Source organism: Gadus chalcogrammus, chromosome 13 (genome assembly GCF_026213295.1).
Source record: "Gadus chalcogrammus isolate NIFS_2021 chromosome 13, NIFS_Gcha_1.0, whole genome shotgun sequence".
NCBI classification, from domain to species: domain Eukaryota; kingdom Metazoa; phylum Chordata; class Actinopteri; order Gadiformes; family Gadidae; genus Gadus; species Gadus chalcogrammus.
Genome location: NC_079424.1, coordinates 98,067 through 125,195, shown reverse-complemented (window position 1 = coordinate 125,195; position 27,129 = coordinate 98,067). Strand labels below are relative to the sequence as shown.

At 45.1% G+C, this 27,129-nt stretch overlaps 2 protein-coding genes across 2 annotated transcripts in view; one reads left to right on the top strand and one right to left on the bottom strand.

The window, feature by feature from the left end:
• Positions 1-8,023, top strand: part of kif17 (kinesin family member 17) — a 14,458-nt gene extending 6,435 nt beyond the window's left edge. Inside the window, exons 7-14 of the mRNA XM_056606710.1 lie at positions 172-337; positions 607-680; positions 1,635-1,744; positions 2,074-2,302; positions 3,865-4,123; positions 5,596-5,666; positions 5,856-5,976; positions 7,802-8,023. Coding sequence (XP_056462685.1) covers positions 172-337; positions 607-680; positions 1,635-1,744; positions 2,074-2,302; positions 3,865-4,123; positions 5,596-5,666; positions 5,856-5,976; positions 7,802-7,998 — 1,227 coding nt within the window. The 3' untranslated portion in view covers positions 7,999-8,023. The remainder of the gene's footprint in view (positions 1-171; positions 338-606; positions 681-1,634; positions 1,745-2,073; positions 2,303-3,864; positions 4,124-5,595; positions 5,667-5,855; positions 5,977-7,801) is intronic.
• Positions 8,024-12,285: 4,262 nt separating this feature from the next.
• On the bottom strand, positions 12,286-16,605 carry zgc:158258 (uncharacterized protein LOC791186 homolog). The gene is made up of 3 exons (XM_056606367.1): positions 16,504-16,605; positions 15,935-16,127; positions 12,286-13,481 (listed from the first exon to the last, which is right to left on the bottom strand). The coding sequence occupies exons 1-3, from the start codon at positions 16,603-16,605 to the stop codon at positions 12,286-12,288; spliced, it is 1,491 nt and encodes a 496-aa protein (XP_056462342.1).
• Between the last annotated feature and the right edge of the window lie 10,524 nt (positions 16,606-27,129).

Genomic DNA, 27,129 nt, shown 5'->3' with positions numbered 1-27,129 from the left:
ACAAACAGGAACATAACATGACAACAACGACAAGGGACAGAATTCAAGGCGATCCAACGCAGCAGATCAGTTGTCTTTCCACCAATGACCTTCATGGTCAGAGTGTGTTTGAGAGTGTGTTTGAGAGCCCCGGTTTAGAAGGTGACCCGGCCCGCGTTGCGCTGTGTGCAGGAGTACGAGGAGAAGCTGAGCCGCCTGCAGGCCGAGTACAGCGCAGAGCAGCGGTCCAGAGCCCTCCTCCTGGAGGACATGGCTGCCCTCCGGCGGGCCTATGACGGCCAGCTGGCCCGCCTGGAGCAGAGCGCTGGCAGCAGGGGGCGCTGTGGGCCAACGCTCGGTAGAGCTGCTGGATCTGTTCTGTTAAAGCTCAGGAAACACATCGTTGTTACACATATTGTCATTCTCACTCGCAATGTGTTGAGGTGCCATCTGTTCTTTTTACGATGAATATTGGGGCATTTCACAGATGCTTAGGTAGGGCTTAGGTATCTTGCTCAAGGGTACCGGTGGGACCACTGCACTTCCCTCCCTTGTAGACTATGATGTACTTTGGTATGAGTTGGGCTGTGTTATTGAAAGGAGCTGTTGACTTTGTCTCTCTGTCAGAAAGCGCCCCGCCGATGAGCCAGGCACAGGAACTACCTGCTGCTAGGTCCTCCTCCAAGCAGGAAGTACAACGGGTAGGTCGGAGGTTATAGGAACACAATCCAGCCCCGGGAGTATCTACCATGCTCATGTGTCAGTATAGAGCAATACAATATAGGGTGCGTAGATATGGATTTTGCATACATAATATATATATTTATTTTTTCTTACTCATATTCAAGCTCTATTTGAATCTCTTTGTTACTAGTGTCCTGTAGTTCCTCCGGTGACCCCCTCATTTCCTGAGTCTGGGATTTACATAGAACCTCTTATTCACATCTAAACCAGCGATTATTGAGTGTGAGTGAGAGGGGTTAGGGATGTGAGCCCATACCCTCCTGTGCAGAGGTTAGGGATGTGAGCCCATACCCTCCTGTGCAGAGGTTAGGGATGTGAGCCCAAACCCTCCCGTGCAGAGGTAAGGGATGTGAGCCCATACCCTCCTGTGCAGACGTTAGGGATGTGAACCCATACCCTCCTGTGCAGGGGTTAGAGTTAGGGATGTGAACCCATACCCTCCTATGCAGAGATAAGGGTTAGGGATGTGAGCCCATACCCTCCTGTGCAGAGGTTAGGGTTAGGGATGTGAGCCCATACCCTCCTGTGCAGAGGTTAGGGTTAGGGATGTGAGCCCATACCCTCCTGTGCAGAGGTTAGGGATGTGAACCCATACCCTCCTGTGCAGGGGTTAGGGATGTGAGCCCATACCCTCCTGTGCAGAGGTTAGGGTTAGGGATGTGAGCCCATACCCTCCTGTGCAGAGGTTAGGGATGTGAGCCCATACCCTCCTGTGCAGAGGGTAGGGATGTGAGCCCATACCCTCCGGTGCAGAGGTTAGGGTTAGGGATGTGAGCCCATACCCTCCTGTGCAGAGGTTAGGGTTAGGGATGTGAGCCCATACCCTCCTGTGCAGAGGTTAGGGTTAGGGATGTGAGCCCATACCCTCCTGTGCAGAGGTTAGGGATGTGAACCCATACCCTCCTGTGCAGAGGAGCCCAGCGCCCGAGGTCCATGGAGAGGGAGGGGCATGTGGAGACCTTCCTGCCCCCCGACCAGGACCTGGACCAGGACCACTGGACCAAAGACACGCCCTCGAGCGGTACGCCCCCCCCCCCCCCCCCCCCCCCTAACCCTAACCCCTCCCCCCCACAGACACGCCCTCGGCCCCCCCCCCCCCCCTAACCCTAACCCCTCCCCCCCACAGACACGCCCTCGAGCGGTAAGCCTTTATGTTTGTGTATTCGTCTGATGATGTCTGTGTGTGTTTGTATAATGTGTGTGTAATGATGTGTGTGCTTGTGTGTATGTTTGATGTTTGTGTGATGCCGTGTGTGTGTGTGATGGTGTGTGTGTGTGATGGTGTGTGTGTGATGGTGTGTGTGTGTGTGTGTGTGTGTGTGTGTGTGTGTGTGTGTGTGCACTGTGCAGGCTGCAGCAGCTGGAGCAGCAGGTGGTGGGGGGGGAGCAGGCCATGAACCCAGAGCTGCGGCAGCGGCAGCGGCAGAGGAAGAGGCTGGCCGACCAGAGGAAGCTGCAGCTCATCTCGGCGCTGGGGGAGGGCGGCGAGGAGGGGGACAGCGTCATGCTGCGGGTCTACGACTCCATCCAGGACGAGCTGCACGCCAAGGGCCAGCTGCTCACCCGCATCCAGGCCAAGGTGAGCCCGCCGGGCCCCGGCCTCAGCCCGGGCCCGGGCCCGGGGTCAGGCCGGGCCCCGGGGTGAGGCAGGGCCCCGAGGGGAGCCTGTTGGGCCCCGGGCTGAGGCAGGGCCCCGGGGTGAGGCAGGGCCCGAGGGGAGCCTGTTGGGCCCCGGGCTGAGGCAGGGCCCCGGGGTGAGGCAGGGCCCGAGGGGAGCCTGTTGGGCCCTGAGGGGAAGGGGGGACCAGACGCTCTGGGTGGAGGTTTGATGCTCCGGAGGTTTGATGCTCTGCGGTGGTTTGATGCTCTGTGGAGGTTTGATGCTCTGTGGAGGTTTGATGCTCTGTGAGGTTTGATGCTCTGTGGAGGTTTGATGCTCTGCGGTGGTTTGATGCTCTGTGGAGGTTTGATGCTCTGGAGGTTTGATGCTCTGGAGGTTTGATGCTCTGGAGGTTTGATGCTCTGTGGAGGTTTGATGCTCTGTGGAGGTTTGATGCTCTGTGGAGGTTTGATGCTCTGGAGGTTTGATGCTCTGGAGGTTTGATGCTCTGTGGAGGTTTGATGCTCTGGAGGTTTGATGCTCTGTGGAGGTTTGATGCTCTGTGGAGGTTTGATGCTCTGGAGGTTTGATGCTCTGTGGAGGTTTGATGCTCTGTGGAGGTTTGATGCTCTGTGGAGGTTTGATGCTCTGTGGAGGTTCGATGCTCTGTGGAGGTTTGATGCTCTGTGGAGGTTTGATGCTCTGTGGAGGTTTGATGCTCTGTGGAGGTTTGATGCTCTGTGGAGGTTTGATGCTCTGCGGTGGTTTGATGCTCTGTGGAGGTTTGATGCTCTGGAGGTTTGATGCTCTGGAGGTTTGATGCTCTGTGGAGGTTTGATGCTCTGTGGAGGTTTGATGCTCTGTGGAGGTTTGATGCTCTGTGGAGGTTTGATGCTCTGGAGGTTTGATGCTCTGTGGAGGTTTGATGCTCTGGAAGTTTGATGCTCTGTGGAGGTTTGATGCTCTGTGGAGGTTTGATGCTCTGGAGGTTTGATGCTCTGTGGAGGTTTGATGCTCTGTGGAGGTTTGATGCTCTGTGGAGGTTTGATGCTCTGTGGAGGTTTGATGCTCTGTGGAGGTTTGATGCTCTGTGGAGGTTCGATGCTCTGGAGGTTTGATGCTCTGTGGAGGTTTGATTTTGGTTTGTTGGTTTTTCACCACGCTTTAACGTCTCAGAATACATTTTGTATGATATAAATAATGGTCTTAATTATTTGAATAATCATCCTATAGCATTTAACTTTCAAATCGTGATATCTTGCATCATTTTTATTGGATCCAAATAAAGCTTATGTAATTTAGATTTATTTCAACTTTTTGACTAAATATCCTGCTACTACTAATACCACTCTTATGGTATGAAGTAGTAGTATTACCATCCCGAATATCGCCAATGATCGTGCATGCAAGTCATATTTATTTTAGGAAAGTAAAGCAGAAATACTTCAATGTAGGACTCAGCGTTAGGGTATATATTGGTATGAATACTGCCGATGGCTGGTTGCTGTAAAAACATGAGTTTTGTGAACTTAATGCGTTAGTTTAAAGCCGCCAAGCTGGAGATCCGAGACCTGCAGGCGGAGTTCGAGGTGGAGAGGAACGACTACCTGGCCACCGTCCGCCGGCTGGAGCGGGAGGCGCTGCTGCACAACGGACTGCTGCAGCGCATGGCGCCCCTGGTGCGCAGGGACTGCAACTACAACAACCTGGACGCCCTGCAGCGGGAGGCCTGCTGGGACGAGGACAGCGCCACCTGGAGGCTGCCGGACGTCGTGGTGCAGAAGACCTCCCTGCCTTCAGGTGAGACCGTCTTTATAGAGGCTGGGGTTAGGCATAATAACATCTGATACAACCCTAACCTTTATAGAGGCTGGGGTTAGGCATAATAACATCTGATGTAACCCTAACCTTTATAGAGGCTGGGGTTAGACATAATAACATATGATATAACCCTAACCCTTATAGAGGCTGGGGTTAGACATAATAACATATGATATAACCCTAACCTTTATAGAGGCTGGGGTTAGACATAATAACATATGATATAACCCTAACCTTTATAGAGGCTGGGGTTAGACATAATAACATATGATATAACCCTAACCTTTATAGAGGCTGGGGTTAGGCATAATAACATAATATAACCCTAACCTTTATAGAGGCTGGGGTTAGACATAATAACATCTGATATAACCCTAACCTTTATAGAGGCTGGGGTTAGACATAATAACATAATATAACCCTAACCTTTATAGAGGCTTGGGTTAGACATAATAACATAATATAACCCTAACCCTTATAGAGGCTGGGGTTAGACATAATAACATAATATAACCCTAACCTTTATAGAGGCTGGGGTTAGACATAATAACATAATATAACCCTAACCTTTATAGAGGCTGGGGTTAGACATAATAACATATGATATAACCCTAACCTTTATAGAGGCTTGGGTTAGACATAATAACATATGATATAACCCTAACCTTTATAGAGGCTGGGGTTAGACATAATAACATAATATAACCCTAACCTTTATAGAGGCTGGGGTTAGACATAATAACATAATATAACCCTAACCCTTATAGAGGCTGGGGTTAGACATAATAACATAATATAACCCTAACCTTTATAGAGGCTGGGGTTAGACATAATAACATATGATATAACCCTAACCCTTATAGAGGCTGGGGTTAGACATAATAACATAATATAACCCTTACCTTTATAGAGGCTGGGGTTAGACATAATAACATAATATAACCCTAACCCTTATAGAGGCTGGGGTTAGACATAATAACATAATATAACCCTAACCTTTATAGAGGCTGGGGTTAGACATAATAACATAATATAACCCTAACCTTTATAGAGGCTGGGGTTAGACATAATAACATAATATAACCCTAACCCTTTATAGAGGCTGGGGTTAGACATAATAACATAATATAACCCTAACCCTTTATAGAGGCTGGGGTTAGACATAATAACATAATATAACCCTAACCCTTTATAGAGGCTGGGGTTAGACATAATAACATAATATAACCCTAACCCTTTATAGAGGCTGGGGTTAGACATAATAACATAATATAACCCTAACCTTTATAGAGGCTGGGATTAGACATAATAACATAATATAACCCTAACCTTTATAGAGGCTGGGGTTAGACATAATAACATAATATAACCCTAACCCTTATAGAGGCTGGGGTTAGACATAATAACATAATATAACCCTAACCCTATTCTTCTCCCCCCCCCCCCCCCAGCTGTGCCCCCCCCTCCCCAGAGGACCAAGACCCGGCGCGTCTCAGCAGCAGACGCAAGGGAGGACTACATGGTGTGTGTGTGTGTGTGTGTGTGTGTGTGTGTGTGTGTGTGTGTGTGTGTGTGTGTGTGTGTGTGTGTGTGTGTGTGTGTGTGTGTGTGTGTGTGTGTGTGTGTGTGTGTGTGTGCGTGTTCCGACCAATGGGGTGCCTTCAGCAGACTAACCTGTGTCTCCTTAACCAATGGGGGCGGCTGGTGTTAGGGGGAGGAGGACCGGTACAAGGCCTTGCTGAACCGCAGCAACAGTGAGAACATCGCCACCAACTACTTCAGGTCCACCAGAGCCAGCCAGCTGCTGGGGGGAGAGCCCTGCAAGGCTCTGGGTGAGGACTGCCGCGGGCCGGGCTGCATGGGGGACACATAGGAAGGGTTAGGGCTAGGGCTAACCCTAACCCTGCATGGGGGACACATAGGAAGGGTTAGGGCTAGGGCTAACCCTAACCCTGCATGGGGGACACATAGGAAGGGCTAGGGCTAACCCTAACCCTGCATGGGGGACACATAGGAAGGGCTAGGGTTAGGGCTAACCCTAACCCTGCATGGGGGACACATAGGAAGGGCTAGGGCTAACCCTAACCCTGCATGGGGGACACATAGGAAGGGCTAGGGTTAGGGCTAACCCTAACCCTAACCCTGCATGGGGGACACATAGGAAGGGTTAGGGTTAGGGCTAACCCTAACCCTGCATGGGGGACACATAGGAAGGGCTAGGGCTAACCCTAACCCTGCATGGGGGATACATTGGAAGGGCTAGGGCTAACCCTAACCCTGCATGGGGGACACATAGGAAGGGCTAGGGCTAACCATAACCCTGCATGGGGGATACATAGGAAGGGCTAGGGCTAACCCTGCATGGGGGACACATAGGAAGGGCTAGGGCTAACCCTAACCCTGCATGGGGGACACATAGGAAGGGCTAGGGTTAGGGCTAACCCTAACCCTAACCCTGCATGGGGGATACATAGGAAGGGTTAGGGCTAGGGCTAACCCTGCATGGGGGATACATAGTAAGGGCTAGGGCTAACCCTAACCCTGCATGGGGGATACATAGGTAGGGCTAGGGCTAACCCTGCATGGGGGATACATAGTAAGGGCTAACCCTAACCCAGCATGGGGGATACATAGGAAGGGCTAGGGCTAACCCTAACCCTGCATGGGGGATAAATAGGAAGGGTTAGGGCTAGGGCTAACCCTAACCCTGCATGGGGGATGCATAGGAAGGGCTAGGGCTAACCCTAACCCTGCATGGGGGACACATAGGAAGGGCTAGGGCTAACCCTAACCCTGCATGGGGGATACATAGGAAGGGCTAGGGCTAACCCTAAACCTGCATGGGGGATACATAGGAAGGGCTAGGGCTAACCCTAACCCTAACCCTGCATGGGGGATACATAGGAAGGGTCAGGGCTAGGGCTAACCCTAACCCTGCATGGGGGATGCCTAGGAAGGGCTAGGGCTAACCCTAACCCTGCATGGGGGACACATAGGAAGGGCTAGGGCTAACCCTAACCCTGCATGGGGGATACATAGGAAGGGCTAGGGCTAACCCTAACCCTGCATGGGGGACACATAGGAAGGGCTAGGGCTAACCCTAACCCTGCATGGGGGATACATAGGAAGAGAAGGAAGAACAGTGTCCACTCTGCTAGGATGAGTGGATAGAAGATGGTGAGGTCATATTAGTCATTTTCCAGAAGCAACGGGAATTCACATGGAATCAGGAAGGCGGTCGATGGCAAACCCGATATCATTTTATAAATGGTAGATGCAGAACAATTGTATTTAATATATTTTATTACATTCTGTGAAGATTATAGCCACATACTGCCCTGCGTGTTTGGTTTTGCTGCGCTCCGTCGGAGTACGTCTGTTTTCCCTGTGTGGTCCGGAAGGGGGCAGTCTACCGTCGACCTGAATCAACGCACCGTTCACGAGCCACTGAGCACCACTGACAACATGTGTGTGTGGGTTAGGGTTAGGGCTAACCCTAACCCTATTGTGTTAAAGGGTTAGGTTAGGCCCTAACCCTAACCCTTTAACTCAATAGGGTTAGGGGGGGCTCACCCTAACCGTTAGGGTTAGCCCTAGCCCTAACCCTAACCCTATTGTGTTGAAGCTGATCCCTGTTCTGGCCCTCTTCCCCCCCAGCCGCCCACTCTTCCCCCCCAGCCGGCCGCATGGGGCCCCCGACCGGCAGCAGTGACAGCGGCCCAGTGGGGGGGGCCGACACCGGCCCCCCCAGGCCCTTCAGGCTGGAGTCCCTGGAGGCCCCTGGCCCCAACGGCAGCCGGGCCCGGAGGAAGAAGAGCAGAACGCACCTCCCCTTCGAAGGGAACTTAGAGTAGGGCCCTCGTCCCGGGTCCGGGTCACGGGTGCGCTACCGGGCCCTGGACCCGAGGGGGCTCCCGGGCCCTGGACCCGGGGGGGTGGGGGGGCTACCGGGGAGGTCCTGGGCCGTAATGGAACCAGCCTGAGACCCCCGGCACCTGATGGTGTGTGATGCTTGTTTGTAATTGAACTGATGATAAACCAGACTTATACACTGAGGACCTCACAGCCCGGGATCTAGAGGGCTGTGGTACCAGACTCTGATCTAGAGGGCTGTGGTACCAGACTCTGATCTAGAGGGCTGTGGTACCAGACTCTGATCTAGAGGGCTGTGGTACCAGACTCTGATCTAGAGGGCTGTGGTACCAGACTCTGATCTAGAGGGCTGTGGTACCAGACTCTGATCTAGAGGGCTGTGGTACCAGACTCTGATCTAGAGGGCTGTGGTACCAGACTCTGATCTAGAGGGCTGTGGTACCAGACTCTGATCTAGAGGGCTGTGGTACCAGACTCTGTTCTAAAGGGCTGTGGTATGACAGACTGACACACGTTCTACATGTGAGGGTCATGTGATGACGCTGAACTCCTACAGTTGTTCAGTGGATTAGCCCTCCCTCTGTGATGCCTGCAGAGTATACCCCATGGGTGGTTATTACTGAAGAGCCCGTTGACCCCGTCTCCTCTGGGGTCAACGTGGTGTCAGACCCGTGTACCCCGCCCCCCCCCCCCCCTGGAGGGAGACGTGTTGAGAGGTGGTGAGGGAGGCGGTGTGGCGTGCGCTGTCTTGTTTCCTGTCCGGTGCGGTCGGCTCAGGTGCCTTTGGGCTCCTGGACCGGTCAGGCTGATACAGGCTCTATAGACGCTGTTGTTGCTGTTCGTCAATATAAAGGCCAGACTTTAGCGCCTATATTCATGCACATGTAAACATTGGGTCATTTAGAAAACGCTTTTGATCAAATGCAGTAATCTATTATTAAGGCCCGACTAGGGGCGGGCCTGTTGATTCAGGGTCGTACCGGTGGACTACAGACAACCGAGAACGTTCCTCTATGTTACAGCATGTAACCATGCTGTTAGGCATCTAACCCTAACAGCATCTAACCCTAACAGCATCTAACCCTAACAGCATCTAACCCTAACAGCATCTAACCCTAACAGCATCTAACCCTTAACAGCATCTAACCCTTACAGCATGTCATGTTAGATTATGGAGGGAGATGGCTCAGGGTGGAGGCTGAGTAGGGGCTGAGTAGCCTGAGACCTGTTCTACTCCGGCTCCGAGTGATGTTTTTGTTGCCGTGGATACCAACAGTAACTCTGGTTACTTCCACATCTACAAAGATGGGTCAGGCCAATTGGAGTATCCTTATCTAACCCGTCTGGATGGGAGTGAGTGACTTTGATGCGATGCGACATGAATTCAGGAACAGAGGTGAGAGGTCAAAGCTTGTGTGTAAAATTAGTTAAACAAACAAAGGTTACAATCGTTGTGATCCAGATGACCGATAGTGGCCCGTACCTGTCTCACCCCCCTCCCCAGTCCAGTGACCCCTAACCCTAACCCTAACCCTATCCAGATGACCGATAGTGGCCCGTACCTGTCTAACCCCCCTCCCCAGTCCAGTGACCCCTAACCCTAACCCTATCCAGATGACCGATAGTGGCCCGTACCTGTCTAACCCCCCTCCCCAGTCCAGTGACCCCCAACCCTAACCCTCCCCAGTCCAGATGACTGATAGTGGCCCCGTACCTGTCTGTCTAACCCTAACCCTCCCCAGTCCAGATGACCGATAGTGGCCCCGTACCTGTCTGTCTAACCCTAACCCTCCCCAGTCCAGATGACCGATAGTGGCCCGTACCTGTCTGTCTCACCCCCCTCCCCAGTCCAGATGACCGATAGTGGCCCGTACCTGTCTGTCTCACCCCCCTCCCCAGTCCAGATGACCGATAGTGGCCCGTACCTGTCTCACCCCCCTCCCCAGTCCAGATGACCGATAGTGGCCCGTACCTGTCTCACCCCCCTCCCCAGTCCAGATGGCCGATAGTGGCCCGTACCTGTCTGTCTCACCCCCCTCCCCAGTCCAGATGACCGATAGTGGCCCGTACCTGTCTCACCCCCCTCCCCAGTCCAGATGACCGATAGTGGCCCGTACCTGTCTCACCCCCCTCCCCAGTCCAGATGACCGATAGTGGCCCGTACCTGTCTGTCTAACCCTAACCCTCCCCGGTCCAGATGACCGATAGTGGCCCGTACCTGTCTCACCCCCCTCCCCAGTCCAGATGACCGATAGTGGCCCGTACCTGTCTCACCCCCCTCCCCAGTCCAGATGACCGATAGTGGCCCGTACCTGTCTCACCCCCCTCCCCAGTCCAGATGACCGATAGTGGCCCGTACCTGTCTCACCCCCCTCCCCAGTCCAGATGACCGATAGTGGCCCGTACCTGTCTCACCCTAACCCTCCCCAGTGAATCCTTGCCCCTGCTCCCTGTCTGCGTCGGTCGTGTTTCTCGGCGGCTGTGGCCTGATTTCCCGGCTCATTGTTCACTACGACAGTCCAGCAGCGAGGCCCTGGTGTCGGTTTCAAAACATGACACCCCTTGGTTACGAAGGACAATGCCCTTCACCACGCGGCCAGCCAGCAGATCGTTCTCCTCCCCTAATCCAGGCCGGCACGCCAACTCAAGAATTCCCGACAGGCTAATTACATAAGCTAATCACCGTTCCTTTAGACGTGGTCGACGGGAGACCTAGATCCCTAGCATCTCCAGCGACCCACGCCAAAGGGGGGGGGGTAGAAATGGAAGAAGGCGTGGCTAGGTAGGCTGCGGCTCCAAGCTGGGGAGGGACTACTCACTGGGAGCTGGGTGTAATATGGGGAAGCTGAACAGCACTGCAGTCAGGAAGCCCTGAAGGAATTAAAGCACTTCAGGCTAATCCCACCAGAGGCCTTTAGGAGATGGAGTTTGGGAATAAAGCAGCCATTTGTTGGGCAGACATGGTCAGGTTTCAGGCGATGAGCCGAGAGAAGCTGTAGCGAGACCAAGAGGTTTATCAAAAGGAGATCTAACCTACGAGATCTTTAGCTCGGTAGAGAGCTCAGGGTCTGCATTTATCTGTTGTTTTGTATGTTGATTTTTTGATGTTTGGAGGGGATTTTTTCCCCCACATTTGGGGTTTTTTAAATGTAAAATGTTTATTTCCTTTTATACAGTGTTTGTTTGGATATTTTCTCCTTCCCTATTGCTTAGTTTACACCGGGCATTCCACCAGGGCTTGGGCAGACCAAAATAAAAAAGGTGACTAAGATGAGTGCAAAAATGTTTTATTCAACTAACAAATTAAGGGAATTAGAATAAAATATAAAACAAGTGCAATTAAATACTCAGTATGGCAGGTTAAATGTAAAGTATAAGGAATGAATACATGCAAAATAAAATAATATGTGAAAGAATGGACAGATGTTAGAGGATTGAGGGATCTGAAGGTTCAGGGTTGTTAGGTATTGGGCAGGTGTATGAAGTGTTAGTTGTCCATTGTGCTTCAGAGATTATCGGTTGGATTGATGGGTCGTTGGTAACACAATCGACCCGTCAAGAGGATTAGCTTTCCTATTGGTTTAACTTCAAGAGTGCTGTCGGACACGTGATTGGTTGGTGGATGCTTTATTTATCACAATGCAGTGTTAAAAAGGGCAAAACAAAATACTGTTTGTTATCGCAGGAGCTGTTGGTCTCTCTTATATGAAGGTGAATAGCTAATATACATATCTATGAAAATATGAAAAATAAATAAGATAACTGATTTGAAGAAAATCGAAATAGAAAATTGCCATTGTGAAAAATAACAAAGTAATTATTTTAGAAATCTCTTTTCAGGCAATAATATACAATGTTTGTTCAAAAGGAAAATCCAGTGAAAAAAACTAATTCTTAAATAGCATCTCTCCTGGTCACCACTGTACTTACGCTTCACTTTCATTTTCACTACCCGTTCCTTATCTTTGCTGAAGGAGAATGACGACGCCCGGTTGTTAATTGCATTTAAAAAATGTGCCCGCTAATTGACCAAATACCATGTAAACAAAGGGTTCGGACAGGCCAATTTGTCCATGCAATTAAAAGTAATTGCAGCATCATCAACATTTCACTTCTTCTTTATCATCTCCTTGTGTTTATAGCTTGAGTGACATGTGCCAAAGTCCAATCAGTGCCTGAGTCCTCAGTTAATCTCAACCGGCTCCACACACTCTACTCTGTGATGGGGATAGAAATGCTTTCAGACAGACCCCGCAGCACCATCCCTGCTAGTCTTTCAGCAACCCCAACTTCCTCAGGGCTTCCTTCCGGTCGGCCCCCATGCCGGGGAGCATGGCCAAGCCCACCGCGGCTGACCTCTTGCTGGGTGTGGGTTGGGCTCTGGCGGGGGCGGTTCTTCTTATGGGCTCTGACACTTTCATGTGCACCGCCTTATGCTGGAAGTGTCCGTGTCCATCTTCACTGCTGCTCTGGACACCCATAGAAACGGAGCGTGACAGAGAAGGTCCGTGGTTCTCCGCAGCGCCTGCTCTCGGCTGCTGTGGGCGGGGGACGTTGGTGTCAGAGCTGTCAGAGAGAAAGTTTTGCCCACGCCTCGGTGGGCAGTGGTGGAAACTGGCGCTGCTCTGAACAGACCGGCCCTGCGTCTCCTTGGGGACCTGACAGTGGGGAACCGACGGGTTACTGGAGACCGGAGCCCTCACCCCCCTCTTGGATACCGGGTCAAGAGCAGGCTGGGAGTGAGTGTGGGACAGTGATGTCGTCGGACCGGTCTTTGGTTCTCGCTCTTCTTTGAGCAGGCCAAGCTTCTGCAGGGCTTCCTTCCTGACCTTCTGCGGATCGGGGAAGCGTTTGCCAGCGATAGAGTCGGCCGACGGGGATGTGGGGGATGGGGTTCCATTGGAGGCTGGCGGGAACTCACTCGGAGGGGCTTTGGAAGGCTTCGGGGCAACGACGGGCGGACCGGTGCGAGGTCTATCGAGTACCTTGTGAGCAGAAGCAGTGGAAGGAGCTCTGGCGAGGTCCTTGTGGTTCTGGTTTGCCGTGGAGAAAGGGGGCTGCGCCTCGCCTAGCGTGTGGTCGACCGGGGGACGTAGCGGAGACTTCTTGGCCGAGGCGCTCCTCCGGAGATAAACGAGGGCGTCGTAGGAGAGGGGTCCGCGCGGCGGCGGCGTTTCCCCGATCCGACTCAAGAAGCTCTTTGGTTTAATGGGGGGAGGGATCACCACAACGTTGATCTCGGAGGGAGCATGAGGAGGAGAGTGCCATGGTGGTGGGTGGCTGGGTAAAGCATTGATCTGGGACCTTGCTGGAGAGCTCTTCTTAAACTCTGGTGTTTTAGAATCTGGCAGGGCGTGGGTCGTGCTACTGGCCACCAGCAGTGGAGTGGGAACCAGGAAGCTGTGGACGGGTTTGTGGTCCTCAGGAATGTTCATAAAATGTATCAAGTCTTGTTGCCGAGCACCTGGGAGACACACAGAATCAGGAATGAGAATGCAGAATCCGTTATATTGGGCTTTACATCAGAACGCATGGGATTTTTTGTTGGCCGGACTCCCTAAAATCTTAAATGAATGGGATACCGTAATCTTGGCTAATGAAAACTTAGTTTTGCCATGTCTCAAAAACACTAGCTTCAAACCCAAGAATGTATCCCCATAATGACAAATCATTTCACGATTAATAACTTAACAATGACCAAAACACTATTTCTACCAATACATTGATTCCTCTTCAATCCGTGTATGGTTCGTTCTTTCAATATATGACCGTGGAGAAGATCGCCATGATATTCCAGGTGGCTGTTTACTAAGAAACCTAGCTGGTCATAAAACATTAAAATAGCCTAGACAAGTAGCCTACATATTGTACAATAGGCTACATAGAAGAAGAAAGAAACTAGATTTCTTCTTCGAAGGTTGTGCTCCACACACAACATCCTCACCGTCATAACGGAGCACTTGGGTGCACCAGATTGCTTTAGAGCGGTACTGATCTCGTCGTGTGTCTTTCCATTGTCAAATAGTTCACGAATAAAATCCCCATATGGTTCAAGTGCGGCCATAACTAAGGCTAAATATAATTGGACAGTCTATTGCTGGTTTAGGTGGTAGGCTCTTTTTTCTTCGCTCGCTGCGTTCTGCCTTCTGGTGTAGCCTACAAATGTATCTATTTTTGTTTTTCTGTTTCGGGTTTAAAAAACCAACAAACAAACACAAATGAAATGCCGTTTATTTGTTTATTCCTTTTGCCCTTTTTCCGTTTCAAAACCAAATCAGAAAAACCAAAGAACGACTCTGTTATTTGGTTTTTCTGATTTTGTTTTAAATCGGAATATTCAAAGAACCAACCATACACGGATTCTCTTCCTATAGCTGCGATGTGACGTGAAAATATACAATGTGCCTTTAAGCTGAAACATAATGGCCTTCTGGTATTATTGCTGCCATGCCTACTCATCACAATATTAAACTTTTCTATGTGCTGCATATTTGTCTCATGTAAGGTAAATACCCTCAAATTGTATGAATCACCATATATCCACCACACATATATCATCTATCAGTAACATTCTCTTGGTTAATCACTGGTTCCCTTAGTGTTAAATCTAACTAATATAGCCTCAATATTATAGATGTGATCTTTTGGGTATTCATTCTGGATATTGCCTTTTTAGTAGTAGTTTTAGTCAGCCAATGACTGACTAATGACATACCCCTGTGTGATCATTCACAACCAAACACCAGTGAGAGGGAACGAAGCATCTGAAGACAATGGTTAGTAAAAAGTAAAATTCAAAGAATATTTTAAATACAATATAAAAATGAATGAAACGGATACACCACCAGTAATTAACCAAGACATACTTTTCTCAATTTGCTTTGAAGCTGTGCACTTTGTTCTTCATGGCATTGACATTAATCATTGACTTGATAAGAAACAATCTGTGGTTAATAACTGCAATGCAATTGATAACCACAGTGGACAAAAAAAATATTCTTAAACCAAAACCTATACTTTTAGATTCTGGATCTGATATTGTAATATTGCGTGTATTGATTGAAAAACCTCCCAGTTTCTGCATGCAGATGTATTCCATCTGTACCTTGACTGTCTGACAGATCAGATCAATTGCAGATCAATACTCTCTTGTATGAGCGTGATTAGTCGCTATCCCATCGAATGACTTGGTCCTGGTTCACTGACCTTTGTTTTAACGTTAAGTGAATCAACACCTTTGTTTGATTCTGTTGTTCCAGGTCTATTGAATTTGATTCATGTGTATTCAAGGAATGATCTTGAAGGAGAACTAGCCAAACATCCCTGAAGCTACTGCTAGTGTGTCTGTGTGTAATTAACATGTGGTGTAACAAACATGTGTTCTTCAAATACATTTACATGTGTGTAACTGACTGCATTGACTGCGTAATATTGGAATGTTTTATTGATTTGTGTTCCCAGGTAAACTGTTGCACTTCCGACTACATTGGTCTCTGACTCATTATTTTATGGTATCTTCTCTGCACCTCATCAAACATGGATGCATACTTAGTTTGTGCACTACGCTCTTACTTACTGTGGCACATGCATCCTTTCCAATATGCACAACACTTTATACTAAGTTCGATTTTTTGTGTCATGTGTATGCTGGGTTACGTGGCATTTTTGGTTTGTTTTTGACCCACTGCATTTGTATTCCACCAGCCTTTCATCTGGGGTCATTATAATTTTTAATTGTATCAGAGCGCAAAACTACTATTCTAGGGTTAGGGTTAAACCTAGGTTTAGGGTTAGGGTTAACCCTAGGGTTAGGGTTAACCCTAACCCTATTATTCTAGTGTGAAGGAAGGAGGCCTTGACTGACACACGATCCCAGAGCCACTGATAGCGTCCGTAGCCCCCGGGTCTAGAGCTCACCGCTCAGTCTGCTGTGGTCCATGGAGGCGGACAGCTTGGCCATCTTGGTGTGGAGGTTCCCTGGGAGCGGCTGGTCCGGTTCATCGTTGGACAGTCCGCTGTCCTCCTCGGTGTCCAGGGAGTCGATGGTCTCCTCCAGGAACATGAGACAGGCCCGCTCCTCGGCAGACAGGAAGTCCATGCTGTCGTCGCTCTGCGGGGCTCAGAGTGTGTTAATCAGATGAGACCCATGCGTTGGCTTTCCGTTCCACTGGAGCAGGGTAGTGTCGTCGTCTGGGTGTGTTGTCACTACGTCATCACAAAGGGCGAGTTGTGTTTGGATGAGGTTAGCTCTGCCTGGGCAGTGGTTGATGTTGATGGTCGCGTCTGAGAGAGGGTTAAGCTACTTAGGCCTTTTGCATAACGCTACAGTGTGTGCAGCGGGTGATTTATTTTCTGCGTCTGAGAGGGTTAATACACAACACGCTGAGTCACAAAGTCCCCCCCCAGTCAGTTTGAGTGCCATATTGGAAGTACCACTGGCCTCCTGCTCTGGTCATGATTTCAGAGAACGTGGGGACTTGACTCACACATCCAGAGGTGACACTGACCACACTGTCCCAGCTCCCGGCGCTGTCCATGCCGGCCGCTGGGTCCAGGGCGCCGCCCGGCCACGTGTCGCTCTTAGGCATCTCACCCCCGGAAGGACGCCTAAAGCAGGTTAACCCTAGGTTAGGACAGGTTACCCATAGGTTAGGACAGGTTACCCATAGGTTAGGACAGGTTAACCCTAGGTTAGGACAGGTTACCCATAGGTTAGGACAGGTTAACCCTAGGTTAGGACAGGTTACCCATAGGTTAGGACAGGTTACCCATAGGTTAGGACAGGTTACCCATAGGTTAGGACAGGTTACCCATAGGTTAGGACAGGTTAACCCTAGGTTAGGACAGGTTACCCATAGGTTAGGGAAGGTTACCCATAGGTTAGGACAGGTTAACCCTAGGTTAGGACAGGTTACCCATAGGTTAGGACAGGTTAACCCTAGGTTAGGACAGGTTACCCATAGGTTAGGACAGGTTACCCATAGGTTAGGACAGGTTAACCCTAGGTTAGGACAGGTTACCCATAGGTTAGGACAGGTTACCCATAGGTTAGGGAAGGATACCCTTAAGTTAGGTAAGGTTACCCATAGGTTAGGGCAGGTTACCCATACATTACTTGCAGATTACCCATAATTTATAAGTATGAGGAGGTTACCTATAGGTTAGGAGAGATTGACACCCTTGTTGAAGTAGATTTTTTTCTACTTCAACAAAGAAGTGGAAAGACTAACCAGGATCAACCGCTAGCTTGTGGATAACAAGGTTTGTTTATATTATAGGTACAAGTACTTGAATTAAATATGTATCCTCAACAGTCAATAGATAACTACCCCTTTACAGATTTGAAATGGCTTCAGGCCTATGCGAGTGGATTAAAACACACGCATACCTCTAGATTAAAACTCCATAATAGGTCCTGGTTTTGTTTGTCGCAGTCAGAGTGAGGTATCCGAGTGTGTCTCTGAGAGACCTAACGTGTTGTGTTGTACTCGGATTACAACCCACGCCTCTCCCACAGCGCCTTGGTCGGATCCATTTCACACAGATAGGAGATATTCAATATTCCTCTTATCTGCAGTATAATGTGGTCTTGTTGTGCGTGCTCCGAAGCGTTACTGAATTCACGTTATCTTCGTGGAGCAGCACTTCGACTAACGTTAATTGGAGCATTGCAATGTTAATTGTGTTATTCTCTAAATGCACCAAATACATCCACAACACAATAGCCTAGAAGCATCCATGCTTATGGCTATTGATTCAAAATGTGCAACTTGACTGAGTATTTGTAGGCCTATTTTATCAGAATTTTTTGTTAAGTTCCGATTTTTAGGTGAGAAGTCCATAGTTTTGTTTTCATTACAAGCTATTTAATCAGAAGTATTTCCATAATTCCACGTGGCTTGCTATAACGGAGAGAGAGTTCAATATAGGCCCAAACATAATTACCTTTAAGCATTTAAACAATCTGGAGGTAGCCTACTTTAGGTCAGACGATGTCCACTACACCTGTCTGTGAACCCTGTGTCGTTACCTGAAATGTTTTGGATTCAATAGCAATACAACTTGAAAATCATGAGAGGTAGAGCTACTGGGGAGTGGGACACGTTGTGCAATAATATGGTGGAGATGCTAATAACAATTTGGCTTAATTGTTTTATAAAACATGTCAACACAATAAATGAAACGCTGCCTTAAAACATTGAGAATATCAAACAAAAAACGGTGTCATAGGCCTTAGCATCAAGTAAGCCTAATCATTAGGCCTTATAGCCCGTGTTTGCGAATACGATTATGCACGAGTCAGCTGATCGATACAAAACATGCCTACAAATATGCAGATCGAATAAATCGTAGTATTTTAAATAATGATGCAAGTTACAGCAAAAAAATCAGTGAAATTATTGCATTAACAAGTTCTGGATGCGTGTAGTAGCCTACCTTAAGAAAGGAATGTTGTCGTCTTCCCCCGACTAATCCCCAAATCGCCCGCGTATCCCGGTCAGCTGCCAGTCAAACGCTGAGCGCTTGATACCTGTGGAGCGGACTTTGTGCCCTCGGTCCCAGCCAATCAGAGACGCAGGTTGTGCATAAGACGATGAGACCTCACCTCCCTCCGGAGAATAAGATCTCTGCAGAATATAAATCCGGGTGGGAAGGTTTCTAATCTATGCCTGCTCTGCTGCAACGTATTATACACACGTCTAAAAAGAGGAGCAGACCCACAGACCCCGTCCGCACTGAGTGTAAAGGCCGATACATACCTCCGGATACGGACAGTTTCGTCCGGTCCCGGAGGTGTTTCGTGGGAACAATAACAATAAACAATAAATAAAAAATGTCAGGTATATAGTATAATATAAGTATATACAAATAAAATATATATATATATATATAGATGGATGGATGGATGGATAGATGGATAGATAGATAAGACGAAACACCTCCGGGACCGGACGAAACTGTCCGTGGCTGTTTCCCAAAGTGAAGGCTGCAGCCTTGCTAGGACGCGTCCTTACTAGTCGCGTCCTATGGAGATGAGACTAGAGTGCTAGCTCGAGTGCTTCCTAGCGTTTGTAACGTCTGACTTTGGGAACGACTTGGTAGTGTGGAAGCGCTTCCGCTTTTTAATACTGCGTGTCCGCTTGTAAACACATGTGCGCTTATGAATAAAACATGGCAGCAATCAAGCTGATCGATATTTATTTGACTTTTGTCTGTTATGAATGCGGTCATGTCTCCTTCGCATGGAGCCTCTTTGGGGAAGTCACAAAAGCGAAAATCGAATTGTCTTTATTAAAAGGAAAATCCATTCAATTTTTATAAAACTAAGTGAAATTGTCTGAGAACTTAATTCATGCATCACATTTACAGTACGGTTGATTACTATTATGCAGGGGGAAAAAGACAAAGAAAGAGATGATAAACGTGTATTTATTTGGATATATTATTTAACTGATCTGATTCATTCATTCATATATGCCTACAATCTACCAGTGCTTTGAACACATAAGTATATCATATAAAATACAATTATATACGTTCATTAAAAATTACAAACATTGCAAATGATCGGTTGTGCATTAATTTTACAACATTGGATAGTGGCACTATCCCTTCCACCGGTAAACAAATGTTTGTGCGCCACCCTTAGGCGCACAAAAGCCTCCGTTTGCTGGGCTGACCCTAAAAAAAACGATTCAACACAAACATAAATAGGTATACATAAATAATGTAATCTTGTGAGCGAGTAAATTGACATTGGTGACAGTGGTGTTTAACACCAGCTACGTCCATGCAAAATATAGCAACGTATCATTAAGTTGCAAAAACGTTTGAAAAGTGGCACAGGTCTTTAGGCTTGATTATTTGCATTAACATGATGAATCTATAAAAAGCAATACGGCACAAAATATTTCTGAAAACTAATATAACTTCACTTCATCTGAACGTGTACTGCTCTGCCATTTTCAAGAACCCGCCCAGTGAACGCAGAGGATTGTGGGTAGTTTTGGCTCGTCTAGGATGCAGCGATGCATCCTTGAAAAATCTCGGAATTCTCAAAAACGAAGGACCCGAAAAGGGGGCGTATTTCGAGTGTCCTCAACATTGGAACAGTGCTTGTCGGCGTTCGATGACGTAGCGTCCTTAAAAGGGCGGCCGTTGAGCATGCTTCCTTGACATTGGGAAACAGCCCGTATCCGGAGGTATGTATCGGCCTTTATTGTAAAGCAACTACGGACAGGATCGGCACGCACCTGGAGGAAGGCCGAGCTCTCTGAGTGGCCAACGACGTGCGTCGCGTCGTAGGTCGCATTGGTCGCGACGTAGGTCGCTCGTCTGGCTGCTTTCAGTAGCTGTGGTCGCTGGCTGGCTTGGTCGCTCAAAATCTATGGGCGGTCGTTTATCAGCTAATTTGCATGTTAAGGTAACTTAACAGGTTTTTTGAGACAGTTGAAGTACCAGAAAGCCATGCTCTCTGGCGAAAGCTTCCTACAGCTCTTTATTGCAAATATTATTATTATATTTTTATATTGAAGTAGGCCTACAGTTTAAAATTATGAAATCGTTTGTCTATCAGTGTCAATAAAATATATTAGTGGTAATTTGGGGCGGATTCAAATAATGTATTTTAGATATTATATAACCTATTTGTTTTGTTAAATGACAGTAAGCCTAATAAGGTATATTATACACAAAGTTCTTCGTTATAGAGTGATATATTAGTTGTAATTTGGGGCGTATTCAAATAATGTGTTTTATATATTATATATAGCCTATTTGTTTTGTTAAATGTCATAAGCCTAATAAGGTATGTTATGCACAAAGTTCTTCGTTATAGAGTGATATAAGTTAATATAAGTGCAATATGTAGATGAATTTGTCAAAACACAATATCTTTAATTTTAAACGTAACGCTATCATGTCACATATAACCACAGACATTTTTAAATTACTAATCTCAGTGGGAAGTGGAGAGAGCTGTGATCTTACCCCCAGGAGACCGGGGTTCAAGTCTGGTTGATGTCGTCTGTTTGAAGACTCTTATCTCAATTTCATGTGAATTATAAAGTCAAGTATAACCATTGTGTTGACTTTATCGGGTGTCTTGATGGTGCATTGATAATTTCGGAGGTTGACACTCTAAACAGCTCAGGTTCGGATCTCTGCAAAAACGTAGACACGGTAGTTTTTTATTGGTCAACATGGAAAGAACATAAGAGTAACACTGTCGATATTTATCAAATAAAACATAGGGGGTAACACTGTTGTTATTCTTTGGTCGTCTTGAAAAAAAACATAAGGGTTGAAAAAAACCATAACTGTTTTTTATTGGTCGTCATGAAAAAAAACATAAGGGGTAACACTGTTGTTTTTTATTGGTCATCATGAAAAAAAAACATAAGGGGTAATACTGTTGTTTTTTATTGGTCGTCATGAAAAAAACCATAATGGGTAACTTTGTTGTCTTTGTCAAATGATATAAGGGGTAACACTGTTGTATTTTAATGGTCGTAATGAAAAAAAAAGTAAAAAAAAAAAAATGTCCTTCTCAAATAAAATATAAGGGGTATCACTGTTGTTTTTCATCAGTCATCATGGGAAAAAAACATAAGGGGTAACACTGTTGATATTTATTGGTCGTCATGAAAAAAAACACAAGGGGTAACACTGTTGTTTTTTTAAAAAAACATAAGGGGTAATACTGTTGTTTTTTATTGGTCGTCATGAAAAAAAACACAAGGGGTAACAATGTTGTTTTTTATTGGTCGTCATGAAAAAAAATATAAGGGGTATCACTGTTGTTCTTTATTGGTCGTCCTGAAACAAACCACAAGGGGTAACACTGTCGTTTTTTCTTAGTCGCCATGAAAAAAAACATAAGGGGTAACACTGTTGTTTTTTATTGGTCGTCATAAAAAAAAACCTAAGGGGTAACACTGTCATTTTTTATTGGTCGCCATGAAAAAAAACATAATGGGTAACACTGTCGATATTTATCAATTAAAACATAGGGGGTAACACTGTCATTTTTTATTGGTCATCATGGGAAAAAAACATAAGGGGTAACACTGTCGATATTTATCAAATAAAACATAGGGGGTAACACTGTTGTTTTTCTTTGGACGTCATGAAAAAAAACATAAGGGGTAACACTGTTGTTTTTTATTGGTCGTCATGAAAAAAACCACACTGTTGTAACACAAAAAACATAAGGGGTAACACTGTTGTTTTTTATTGGTCGTCATGAAAAAAAACATAAGGGTTGAAAAAAACCATAACTGTTGTTTTTTATTGGTCGTCATGAAAAAAACATGAGGGGTAACATTGTTGTTTTTTATTGGTCGTCATGAAAAAAAACATAAGGGGTAACACTGTCGTTTTTTATTGGTCGTCATGAAAAAAAACATAAGGGGTAACACTGTTGTTTTTTGTTGGTCGTCATGAAAAAAAACATAAGGGGTAACACAGTTGTTTTTTATTGGTCGTCATGAAAATAAAACATAAGGGGTCACACTGTTGTTTTTTTATTGGTCGTCATGAATAAAAACATAAGGGGTAATACTGTCGTTTTTTCTTAGTCGCCATGAAAAAAAACATAAGGGGTAACACTGTTGTTTTTTATTGGTCGTCATAAAAAAAAACATAATGGGTAACACTGTCGATATTTATCAAATAAAACATAGGGGGTAACACTGTTGTTTTTCTTTGGACGTCATGAAAAAAAACATAAGGGGTAACACTGTTGTTTTTTATTGGTCGTCATGAAAAAAACATAAGGGGTAATACTGTTGTTTTTTATTGGTCGTCATGAAAAAAACCATAATGGGTGACTTTGTTGTCTTTGTCAAATAAAATATAAGGGGTAACACTGTCGTTTTTTGTTGGTCATCATGAAAAAAAACATAAGTGTTGAAAAAAAACATAACTGTTGTTTTTTATTGGTCGTCATGAAAAAAAACATAAGGGGTTACACTGTCGATATTTATCAAATAAAACATAGGGGGTAACACTGTTGTTTTTCTTTGGACGTCATGAAAAAAAGCATAAGGGGTAACACTTGTTTTTTATTGGTCGTCATGAAAAAAAACATAAGGGGTAATACTGTTGTTTTTTATTGGTCGTCATGAAAAAAACCACACTGTTGTAACACAAAAAGCATAAGGGGTAACACTTGTTTTTTATTGGTCGTCATGAAAAAAAATATAAGGGGTATCACTGTTGTTCTTTATTGGTCGTCATGAAAAAAAACACAAGGGGTAACACTGTAGTTTTTTCTTAGTCGCCATGAAAAAAAACATAAGGGGTAACACTGTTGTTCTTTATTGGTCGTCATGAAAAAAACCACAAGGGGTAACACTGTCATTTTTTATTGGTCGTCATGAAAAAAACCATAATGGGTAACAATGTCGATATTTATCAATCAAAACATAGGGGGTAACACTGTCGTTTTTTATTGGTCGTCATGAAAAAAACATAAGGGGTAACACTTGTTTTTTTATTGGTCGTCATGAATAATAACATAAGGGGTAATACTGTTGTTTTTTATTGGTCGTCATGAAAAAAAACATAATGGGTAACTTTGTTGTCTTTGTCAAATAAAATATAAGGGGTAACACTGTCGTATTTTATTGGTCGTAATGAAAAAAAAAGAAAAATGAAAAAAAAAAATTATCCTTCTCAAATAAATTATAAGGGGTATCACTGTTGTTTTTTATTGGTCGTCATAAAAAAAAACCTAAGGGGTAACACTGTCATTTTTTATTGGTCATCATGGGAAAAAAACATAAGGGGTAACACTGTCGATATTTATCAAATAAAACATAGGGGGTAACACTGTTGTTTTTCTTTGGACGTCATGAAAAAAAACATAAGGGGTAATACTGTTGTTTTTTATTGGTCGTCATGAAAAAAAACATAAGTGTTGAAAAAAAACATAACTGTTGTTTTTTATTGGTCGTCATGAAAAAAAACATAAGGGGTAACATTGTTGTTTTTTATTGGTCGTCATGAAAAAAAACATAATAGGTAACACTGTTGTTTTTCATTGGTCGTCATGAAAAAAAACACAAGGGGTAACACTGTCGTATTTTATTGGTCGTCATGAAAAAAAACATAAGGGGTAACACTGTTGTTTTTTATTGGTCGTCATGAAAAAAAACATAAGGGGTAACACTGTTGTTTTTTTATTGGTCGTCATGAATAAAAACATAAGGGGTAATACTGTTGTTTTTTATTGGTCGTCATGAAAAAAAACATAATGGGTAACTTTGTTGTCTTTGTCAAATAATATAAGGGGTAACACTGTCGTATTTTAATGGACGTAATGAAAAAAAAAAAAAAAAAAAAAAATGTCCTTCTCAAATAAAATATAAGGGGTATCACTGTTGTTTTTCATCAGTCATCATGGGAAAAAAACATAAGGGGTAACACTGTCGAAATTTATTGGACGTCATGAAAAAAAACACAAGGGGTAACACTGTTGTTTTTTATTGGTCTTCATGAAAAAAAACATAAGGGGTAACACTGTTTTTTTTTTTTTTAAAACATAAGGGGTAATACTGTTGTTTTTTATTGGTCGTCATGAAAAAAACCACAAGGGGTAACACTGTCGTTTTTTATTGGTCGTCATGAAAAAAAAACATAAGGAGTAACACTGTTGTTTTTTATTGGTCGTCATGAAAAAAAACATAATTTTTTATTGGTTGAAAAAAGACATAATGGATAACACTGTCGATATTTATCAATTAAAACATAAGGGGTAACACTGTCGTTTTTATCAAATGAAACATGAGGGGTGACACTGTTTGTTATTGGTCGTCAGTGTAGCAGTATTTAACGTAAAAGCCACAGTGGTGTAAGTGGTAGTGATGCTATGGTAGTAATCAAGGGGTTGTGTCATTGATTCTCTCCATGGTCAGATCGATTGTTGCTCTTTTAGGCAAACTTCGGCCTTGGCAAAACGTGCGTATTTATTCATTCCACCTTCCTGAATTGTGCTCCCTGGTTGGATTCTATCATATGCTGTACATCAGAGTATATTACAGTTTTTGTTTTTGGTCTGTTGGCTGCAAAACATTCTGAGTTAGCATACATACTTAATCATTGGGCCACTTTACACACACTTTTTTATAAACTATAGATTTGTATAGTCACTGGCCCCCTTTAAATTGTGCATTTATGCTATTACTATAGCCTACTATTATTATTGACACTTTAATTTTTTTAACTTTAATTTCAATTTTCATATTTTGTTCTTTGGTTTATACATTTGAATACTTGACTATCATGATTCGTGACACATTATTTTATTCTTACTTTTTTTTTTTACAGTATTGGGTCTGTGAAATAGTTTTTATTTGTTTTGTTACACTTATATCAAAGTATATTACACTATAACTTTCTTCATAGGATATTTTATTGGTCTTTGACATTTATCAAACCAATAGGCTATACAATATAATCAATATAAATATTGTAAACATCACTGTATTACAAAGTTAATTCAAAATTAATTGAATATGGATGGATATACCAATAGGCCTATTTATTTATATATATATTATAAAAAGGCCTATTGGTCTATCAATATCTAAGCTAGGTATATATTATTATTTTTTATTATACTGACGCACGTATATTTATTCTGTTCAATGAGATGTTAACGTATAGGCTTTTGGTTATGGTAGTAGCCATGGTGACAATGGCTGGCTGCCACAGGTCGCTCATTCAGCCATACTTCTGGTTGGTTGCGACCTATTTGCCGCCAAAAGGGTCGCGACGCTTTTGTGGTCGCGACCTAGTCGGTCAGCCTGCCAGAGCCAGCTGCCAGCCGCAGCCAGCGGCAGACAGCCGGGCCTGTCGTCGCAGCCAGCCAGCCGATACCAGCCAGGCGTCGCAGCCCGTCGTTACGTCGTATAATTATCATACCATCATACTAAAACATACAAAAATGTTAAAATGAAAGAGGCCGATTGCGTCAATAAGTTTGACTAAAGAGCAATAATATGACCGTCCGTGGAGAGAATCAAACACTGGCCTTCATGATAACTAACCTAGCATGACTACTGCTGGTACCACTGTGGCATTGGCTTCATAATATTGCACTTATATTTATGTTTATCACTCTATAACGAAGAACTTTGTGCATAATATACGTTATTAGGCTTAATGACTTTTAACAAAACAAATAGGCTATATATAATATATAAAATACATTATTTGAATACGCCCCAAATTACAACTAATATATTTTATTGATACTGATAGACCAACGATTTCATCATTTAAACTGTACTTCAATAGAAAAATTTTAAAACAATATTAGCAATAAAGAGCTGTAGGTATAGCTTTCGCCAGAGAGCATGGCTTTCTGGTACTTCAACTGTCGCAAAAAAAAACGTTAATAACATGCAAATCAACTGATTATATAGGGTGTGTTCGAAACCGCCTACTTGCTTACTGCTTACTACCTACTAAATATTTGGCTTACTTCTCGAATCCTTAAATAATAATTGAGTACTCCATTTGAGTAATCGACGTTCAGAAGACCGTCCTTACTTAACCACCTCAGATGACGTGAATCAAATGACGTGTCAATAACCTACCGGCCGGGCGCCGTTAATAAATGTTATAAATAAATATATAAACGTCACGTTTAACGTCACAGTACACCTTCAACCTAAGGATTTGCGGTGATATGTTAAAACAATTATTAAACAATTATTAAAAGCACTGCTGCTGCGGCTCCCCGTTTAGCGCCATTGCTTCCACTGTTCTTTTGAATAGACGCAGTGCATTCTGGGGCAGTTGAGTACGTCTAGTAAGCTAGCGATGCTTACTCAAAATCTTTCCGGAAGTAGAAGACATTCGGATACTACTCGCTTACCTAAACTCGCTTACTAAGTTCTCGCTTACTCAATTTGACGTCATAGTTAGTACGAGTAGTAAGCAAGTACGCGGTTTCGAACACACCCATAGACTTCGTCGCGACCAATGCGACCTACGTCGCGACGCACGTCGTTGGCCACTCAGAGAGCTCGGCCCCACTGCACACCTGTCGATGCATGCTACCGCGCAATGCCTGCGAGTCGCAACTGTAAACGCAACAGGCC